The sequence below is a fragment of the Ascidiella aspersa genome, chromosome 5 (genome assembly GCF_963924565.1).
Source record: "Ascidiella aspersa chromosome 5, kaAscAspe10.2, whole genome shotgun sequence".
In the NCBI taxonomy this organism is placed as follows: Eukaryota; Metazoa; Chordata; class Ascidiacea; order Phlebobranchia; family Ascidiidae; genus Ascidiella; species Ascidiella aspersa.
The window spans coordinates 3,236,577-3,245,963 of record NC_139451.1 but is presented as its reverse complement, the minus strand read 5'-3'; the positions used below and the strand labels follow the sequence as shown (position 1 = coordinate 3,245,963).

Here is a 9,387-nt window from a genome sequence, read left to right as displayed (position 1 = left end):
TAAATATAGTTAACAATCAAATGTTATTTGAATATAACTAAAGCAGCACCATTAATTTCACAGCATATTACAGCTAAACAAAACACATTATTTTGGGCATCCTATACAGCAGTGATTCCCAAACTTTTTTTCTCGCGTACCATTTTGAGCTTTTGTACAGTGTCCATGTACCACCTAAGTAACATCCGACTAGAATATTTCAAACTATAACTATTTTAGCATATAGATAAGAAAATTAGCATGTAGCTGTATTAAAGTTTAACAAACGTCATTCCAGATAGACATAAAAGCCATAAATTAAACAGCTGGTCAATGCATACGAGCGACAATACTATACTGCTGCTATCAGTTCATGCATACTAAACCAGCTAACAATTAGGGTTTTATTATCTTGAACAAGATAAGTGTTACGTCATAAACGTGTAAAACCTCAAATTAAAGGTAACCAAAACGCAACATTACAAATTACCCAATCTTAAAGTTTTAAAAGTTGAAAGTTTTCGCAAATTTATACGTATGCTGAAGTTAGTCGCGTACCACCTAAAAGCCTCTCGCGTACCACAGTTTGGGAACCACTGCTATACAGTATAGGCAGCACCGTTTGAAGTCACGTATTCAATATTCAACAAAACTATAGTCCAAGGTAATGCAAATTATACGCAGCGATTATACATACCCTAATCCGAAGAGGATGAGAGAAATGTTTCCGTTTCAAACGAACTGTTGGATGACGAAGCAGACTTAGTTTTCTGCAAAATCAAGCAATAGTATATTTAAAACTGTATTACAACTAACAGTATCAAATTTGAAAAAAATAAATTTTAACAGTCGGACTTCTAAAATTAAAATGTTTAACCTTGTAACAGGATCCGCCAGGCTTGTATGGCGCATGCTTTAAAAATTCTTGCACTTCCTTTTCAATGGCCATTACAGTATTTGCCTTGTTCTGAGCATGACAGCCTCCTAAAACAACAAGGTTCTTTTTAATCACCAAAATTACCACACAAGCTTTAACTTTGTAGGTAAAAAGTATTAACAAAAACCTACTTAAAATAACTTTGCACAATGTATACTGACAGAGTGCTGTCTTCCCCTTTCTTCCCCTGTAGCTAAAATTTGACCAAAGTCCAGCTGTGCCAATAGATTTCATTATTCTTCGCACGGTGTCGCCTAATGTTCCTCCACCGATTCCTGTTAAAAACCTTACCTGCAAACATCAAAATAAAAACGTACTTTTACTATGGATCAATTTAAGTTGGTTTACACACACATTTATGTGTGTAACTACTGTGATTTAGCCCTTATGAAAGATATCTTTGACCAACGATTACGGCTTACGTACTAGTACACCGAAAGTCATCGCAGACTAACGGAATCTGTCGATCAATGATGCAAGCAAAACAAGCTAGAAAAAAATTAGCCTGTCGTGAGGTTCGAACTCGCTCCCTTTTAAGCCTGTGAAGCTCAGTTGCTATTAGAGCGGTCCTGGTATGGCCGGAGGTCGTGAGTTCGAACCTCACTGCCGGCTAGTTGTTTCTCTAGCCTGCCTTGCTTGCATCATTGATCGACCAATTCTGTAATCTGCAAAAGCTTTCGGTGTAATTTATATAGTATTATAATTTTTAAACTGCTGATAACACCCTGTGCTCACCATGTTTTGACGAAGAGTTTTGTTTTCTTTTATACTTTCTTCTAATTGATTCAATTGTGACATGCTATCCATCGGCTCTTCAAGTAAATCAAATTCTAGAGGTTGGTCTGTTTTGGGAATATTTACTAAAGCTCTTCTAACTTGCTTGTCCAGTTCTTTTTGCATTTCCAGAAGAAGATCAATTTTGACTGTAAAAGGAGAAAACAGTTACCCAACATATATTTTTTTCTAGAATGACAACTTGAAAAGGGTTCATCCCATAAAAGAATATAAGTTTACAGAAATTTAAAAGAAGACCATTTCTTAAGTTGTTGGGTGGCATGGACGCGCTTAGTAATTCTTCCCAATTTCTATGTTTTTGTCAAGGAAATAGTAACAGAATTACATTTTAAGGTGTGTATCTAAGCACTTACAGCTTAATATATAACTGCAATTTGCAACAATGGACTGAATCACTAGGGGGGAATTTGTGTTATGTGTTATTGCTGCATTCGCTATATATTAGCTAAAAAAATGAAAGTTCTTGTATAATTGATTTAAAGTGGATACTCAAAGAAATTTCGAGAAAAGAAAAAAGATAAAGCTTTGCACTTGTTTACGAATTATTAATTTGCAAGTCTAGGTCACTTGATGATTTGTGACGTCATATCTAGAGATATAATCAAGAGTTTAATTTCTGTTTTAAGAATTACATTAAAATATTAATGTAAACAATATTTTAGCAAACTTAATTTGGAAGGGGGAATTATATTTGAATATCGACTAAAATGGTGCACAGGAGAAAAAGGTTTGTAACCACTGCACTAAGCTGTATAAAAAATTACATTTTCCTTAGAAGTGTATGGTGGCCCATGACTGCCATCCTGTTTTTTTTTCAATTTAACAAAAAAATAATAATAATTTAAAAAAAAAAAAAAAAAAATTTAATAAAAAAATGAAAATAAAAAAAAATAAAAAAATTATTAAAAAAAAAAAATAAAAAATAAAAAATTATTAAAAAATACAAAAAAAAAAAAATTATTGAAAATTTCGACGTGGCCCAGGACTGCCATTCCCATATAAAACGCATTACGGTCGGACCATCACTGCCAATCGTTGTGTGCTTTTAAGTTCCAAGCCAGCAGGGAGGTTTGCCACTTAGTCTTTTAGGCCTTCTGGTGGGATTCACCAAAGGGAAGTTGGCAGAGTAAACAAGATATCGATTAGAAATTTTTACACATTACTCAAAGCAACCTAACTTAGCCAGCAATCAGACTTTTTAAAAAAAAAAAACATAAAAATATTCATATTTATGAATATTAATATTCAGTAATATTCGGCCCTTAAATTAAAATGTGCCCTAAGTGACTTACATAGGGTGATAGCTACGAGTCTACTCTTCAAAATGAGATAAGACTCGACCGCCAATTATTCGGGGATAAGTTATTAATATTCCTTCAAAAATTCATAAACGTCGAAAGTTTCAAATTTTGTCATAGAGTTGGAGTTTGGAGAAAAATTAGAAGTCATGATTGGTGAAAGAGTTGAAGAAATAGTTGGATAAAGAGTTGGGGGAAGAGCAGGGGGAACACTTTGTGGAAATATGAAGGAAGAGTTGTTAAAAAAGGTGGATGAAGAGCTTGTGGAAGAGTTGGAGCAACAGTTTAATGAAGAGGCATATGTAGAAGACAACGTTTAGAGGAGTAGAGTTAAAATGATGAAGATTAAGAGAAAACAGTTAAAAGAAGTGGCATTAAATTGTGACCGCATCGAGTAACCGATTGTCTTATCACCATCGATAAGAATAAAAGACATAGCGACTTTTAATTGGCGGTCGAGTCGTATCTCATTTTGAAGAGTAGACTCGTAGCTATCACCCTATGTAAGTCACTTAGGGCACATTTTAATTTAAGGGCCGAATATTAATATTCATAAATATGAATATTTTTATGTTTTTTTTTTTAAAGTCTGATTGCTGGCTAAGGTTGCTTTGAGTAATGTGTAAAAATTTCTAATCGATATCTTGTTTACTTTCGGAGATATTACGCAAAGAATTTCGAGCTGCCAACTTCGTGGCAAACCTCCATGCGCTGGTTTGGAACTTAACAGCACACAATAGAAGGTATTCTATGATTGGCAGTGATGGTCCGACCGTAATGCGTTTTATATGGGAATGGCAGTCCTGGGCCACGTCGAAATTTTCAATAATTTTTTTTTTTTTTGAATTATTTATTTTTTTCAATAATTTTTTTTTTTTTTTAATAATTTTTTTTTATTTTTTTTCAATAATTTTTTTTTCTTTAATAATTTTTTTTTTTTCTTTTATTTATTTTTATTTTTTTTTTTTAATAATTTTTTTATTTTCATTTTTTTTTTAATTTTTTTAAATTATTTTTTTTTTGTTAAATTGAAAAAAACAGGATGGCAGTCATGGGCCACCATAGAAGTGTTATACAAACAATAAATTTACCATTTAGTCTTTCCTCTTGAGTAGTTGCCTTTTGTTGTGACGCACAACTATCATCCATTTCTGATTTAAAATAACTCTAAATTAGCAATTTAACATTAGAAAATAACATGAAAAATTTTTAATCCAGAGTGCAAAAACATTCAACCTAATTTAAATATCAAGAAAACCAACATGGAAAAATTGATGCAGGAGTGAAAGGCCAAATTGGCACACAGTTTTTGGATATAGAAACACTTCTAGCAGACAGATCTGTTGTATTCGTGTTATTTCAATGCCATACCAATGCAAAAATTTTGGATAAAAGGTACAGCGGTCTGAGATCTGGTTACAAATTGAATTATTACTCTGGGGTTTCCACATATTTTTATGAAATAAATTTACAAGTAGAGACTTAAAAAAAATAATGATCACTGGCCATGTTATGAAAAAATAAAAGATAAGAGTGCAAATGCCGATGGTCAACACAATTAAAAATAGTTTTTTTTACTGTCAAAGTTATTCAAGTTAAATGGCTGCATAGGGGCATCGCTAAATGCCTATTTTAATTTGGTATCGGACAAGTACCACCAATACTACTATGATTTGGCATAGAATATTGGTTCCAATCCTTCATTATCATACATCTTATTTTATGGTACCCAATTCTTAAAAAAGTCAACCTATCATGGTTAAAAAAAATTGTAAAAACTTAAATTTTATATTTCTACTGACCATTATTTTCATCTTCTGGTATTTCTTTTTGTTTGTCAAATTCCACTACAAAAAGTAAGCAAAAGATTATGGATTTATATAAATATAAACACACCTTAAAATTCTATAACACAATGTAAATATTTTGTGTTTATCAAAACATTTTCAAAGTGTTTATCAAAACATTTTCAACCAAATTTGTTATTGATAAAAGATTTTATTCATGTTACAACACAGGCAAAAACATAAAGCAAAACTATTAATACCTTCTAGAAAACTAATTGGACTTTGTACTCTTAAACGCCTACTTGGGACTTCATCATCACTTTCTAAATTTGACGTCTCTACAGCCTTAGTGCACAATTTTTGAGCTTTTTCAAAGCTATCTGTGGAAAAAAGTAATATTATTGAAATCTGAGGTTACACAGCAATATGATAATGCTTGTACACCCTTTTCAAATAAATGGACTAGTTTCAAAAATTACAGAAAGGGTCTAAAATGCACACTTGAGAATCTATAGTTACCCACAGTTTTATAAACCACTAATCACAATGAAAAATATAATGGTAAAGACTCTAAACGAAATTATGCAAAAATTATTATTTGACAACATGTATAAAAACAGGTATTTAAAATAAACAAATGCTGAAATAATAACTTTCACACCACGGTCAGGCATCAATGATACATCAAACATACAAACTAATAATTTACCTGCAAACTTAAAAATTCGAACATTGAACAACTTCCAATTAGGGTCTGGTGTTTCCAATCGTTTTGCTTTTTGCCTAGGAGAGCTGTTTGGCCAGTAGGATTTAAACTAAAATGTTTGCATAATTTAAAATCCGCTAATATTAGCTAAAATAGATATTTAGGTGTAAAACTGTACTAAAAAGTATATAAATTATTCTACACAAATCTTATGGTGTCAAAATCATGCAACATCTCCGTCAACTACCAAAAAATTTACCTACATTTCACCTTTGAATGTGTATGTGATTTAACAGTTATCTAAGTAAAACTTAAAACAGAAAAAAACCTGCTCATTTCTTTGCACAATCCAAGTTGATGGCACAATGTCTACGCTTCCTTCTTCAATAAACTCTACAACCGAAAAGGGCAGCTCCATTTTCAAGTTAATTTTACCTGGTATTGATTAAAGGTTGCACATTAATGTGAGTAAGATTAATTCAAGGTTTAATTATAATGTTATTGATTTATAGGTATACTAAAACACAAGCACTGATATTTAAGGAACGTACAGTTTTGTTATTAGGGCTTGAATGATTACACAAGTGATCCTCACAACTTACAGCAGACTAACATTAACAACATAACATAACAATAAAAATACAATTATAAATTTTAATATTATACGCAAGAAGTTAATTACTATAATATTGGCAGTTAACCTGTAGTGTATATTTAGGCATAGCATGCTTGAATATCTAATTGTAAAACATTATTTTATAAAGTTATTGAAAGTTTCATGACACATTGTGTAAATGGGTACACTATGCTCAGATCTGTAATGTAGCTTGATAATAAATTGCATAGCCAAAAAGGTAAAAGTTGATCGCGATCTTATTGATTATTAAGACGTTTCGATACAAGCTTGTATCATCTTCAGTTAATGTGACTGAGAAGCAATTGACAAGGGTCAAAGAACACAGAGCCAATAAGAAATCAGAGGTCTACAGCCATCTTCTGCAACATTCCGATCATAAGGTTGATTTTTGCAAACCCAAAGTTCTCTGATGATGTCGATCTACTCAACCTTTTTGGCTTTGCAATTTATTATCATGCTACATTGTGTAAAGTTTGAGAACAATATGCTTTTGTCACAAAAATAGAATGGTTTATCTAAGCTTTGTCATGAAGTATGGCTAAAAAATATAGTTTTTTGTTGTTCTTAAAACAAATAGCTTTGCACTTTAAGACATCTGAAGGAAAATATTCAATATAAGTGTTACAAAAATAACCACAGTAAGCACCTATCACAGAAGAGTCACACGGATAAGTGAAGATTGACTGCAAATTAGTATACACCCTGCACTTATAATTTTGAACTTTATCAGAATTATATATATCGATTATTTCAACACAACGGTTATTTGAACTAGTGATTATAATAAATGTATTGTCAGGATAAAACTGAGACAAACAGTTTAACTTGGAAACGTTAGGAATAGTAAAGATTTTTTCTTCTTTCATTCGTTTTATGACTTGAATAAGTGGACTCTTTCCTGAACGAATCAACTTTTTTAGCTTCTGCATATAATTTTCAAATTTAAAAGCACTGCACATTTCCAAAGATTTAAAGTTCCTGGCTTCCACTGCCAAGTGGGTCAAACTATGTACATTGTATACATAGAATTCATCACCATAAATTGAAGAACATTTCGAAACAAAATTAACTAAAAGCTTGTGTGCAAAGTGACAACCATAATAACCAGAAAAACTTTTCGTACATTTAACCATACAGCGTGCTGGTGCATCACATACGACACTGTGCAAAACTACCCCAATATGACACTTATTAACAGTGATACCATTTGTAATGAGTAATTTTAAATCATCTATAGTTTCCAATAAAAAGTCCAGATTAGTAGGTTTAGAAGAACCATAGGCAATAGCAATTGGAAAAACGGTTGCTTTACCTATATTTACAATCGAACAAAGTATTGGCCAGAAACACTTGTTTTAAAAATAGATAACCCATCTTTTAACAATAGGTAACCCTTCTATGTTTAAAGACAGTTCAACTACATTCAGGCAACTCGATTGTAAATCAACATGCTGCTTAAATCACTTCTGTTAATTGAAAATCCAGTCCAAAATAAAAGTATTCCATTCCAGACCTACGCACAACATTTATCTCTTTTGGTGTAGTCATCAGGGTCCGACAAGTCTGTGGCAGTTTTTCTAGGCCATGCTTTGACAACAGTTTTAAGAGAGAATCTACCGCATTTTGCTTTACTTGAAATTTATTAACCCAGTCAATCAAATCACATGTTACATTACAGTCATTATTCTCTGCATCAGAAGATGCGGAAGTATCAGATAATTCCCTTGTTTTGTATTCTGGTGACCATAAAAGTGACTGATTGTCTAATGCTTCAGTATTGGAATTCAGCAAGGTTGTAGCACATCTTGAAGTATTGAATTTAGAATCTAAACTTGTCGAATCAACTACATTAGAAGTACAATGCCTTTTATTGGGAGATAAAACTATACTGAGTAAAGGACACTTTTTGAAAAATGGGTTGAATTTCAAGATCTTTTTGCTCTCATCCAGTGACGCCTGTAGGCAGTTCGATCCATGCTATTTTACAGAAATTATAAACAACAAAACTATGCAAAATTCTAAAAAAAAATATTAAAGATATTCATGGATGTTCATTGCTTAAGATTATTCTAAGCCGCTGTTCTAGAATCCTACCACAATTAAAAGAGCAATGCACAATATTTGGACTAGGCCCTAGGTCAGTGGTTCTTAACCAAGGTTCGATCAAACCCTTGTGGTAAGTTTGGGCAATTTAACCTAAATGCGAGTTTATAATTTGATTCTACTCAGTTTCAGCTGCTAGGAGGAAGAAACGAATACTGTGCAAAAATTAGGGGTTCTACGAACGCTTGCACAATAACATAGGTGTTCGACAAGTTACCAAAGGTTAAGAACCACTGCCCTAGGGTGTCAGTTAGGGTCGGTGTAAGGGTGGGTAAAGTATTATAATATTTTATAATAATACTTGACCCACCCTAACCTAAACACTAACCCGCATCCTTATTCCAAGTTTGTGCGCTGTGTTAGGATACTAGAACAGCGCCTTATTCGAATATTGATAACAGACACCTTTAAAAAAAAGTACAGATGTCAGTCTGGGTGTAACTATACAATAAACTGCGTATTACAAAAAGACATATTAAATCGTTTTAAACTTGTTAAAAGGCTTTTAAATAAATAACGGATGTTGGTGTTTTACCAAACTTTACACAATAAGCTATTTACCCAGCTTAGAAAGCTAAATTTTGACCTAACATGTAAATTGCGACTTCTTTTGTGAAGTCAAAAAATGTTAGCAAAATAAATCCCGAAACAAAATGTGGTAGGATTCTGGACTAACGCTAATAAATCTAGTGAATAACGCAAACTGAATTAACCGTCCCTGATACCACTTAACCCCAAACGCAAAGTCCAACCCTAAGCTAAAACGCAAACAGAACTGTTTAAATTCAAGCCAACAAAAACATATTTTAAACCTTTTTTAACTTAATGCATTAATTAACATAAACAGTTACAAGAAGATTTATGTTTCAATTAATAAGATTATTTCGGATAAGTTATAAACCAACAACGAGAAAATCCTACTCACCATGCGACAGCCGCGCTGAAGAGAAAGGAATTCATCATCATCGTCCAGTTTTTGGCAATATTACAGCTAGAGGGCGCAACGTTACAAATATTTTTGTAAGGTTGAAAACCAAACAATTGTGGTTCATATTAATTGCCAATTCCGTATTCCTTTCTAAATAAATTTTATTAAAGCAAAATTCTAATTTATAAAATTTCTTCAATTCAGATTTAATGTTTAT

At 32.2% G+C, this 9,387-nt stretch overlaps 1 protein-coding gene across 1 annotated transcript; it reads right to left on the bottom strand.

Annotated features, from left to right (window-relative positions):
* Positions 1-677: 677 nt before the first annotated feature.
* Positions 678-9,177, bottom strand: LOC146141498 (uncharacterized). Its single transcript, XM_083390149.1, has 10 exons — positions 9,168-9,177; positions 5,831-5,937; positions 5,506-5,611; positions 5,057-5,176; positions 4,812-4,856; positions 4,101-4,160; positions 1,652-1,839; positions 1,048-1,207; positions 857-963; positions 678-749 (listed from the first exon to the last, which is right to left on the bottom strand). The coding sequence occupies exons 2-10, from the start codon at positions 5,918-5,920 to the stop codon at positions 678-680; spliced, it is 948 nt and encodes a 315-aa protein (XP_083246275.1). The 5' UTR covers positions 5,921-5,937; positions 9,168-9,177.
* Positions 9,178-9,387: the final 210 nt, after the last annotated feature.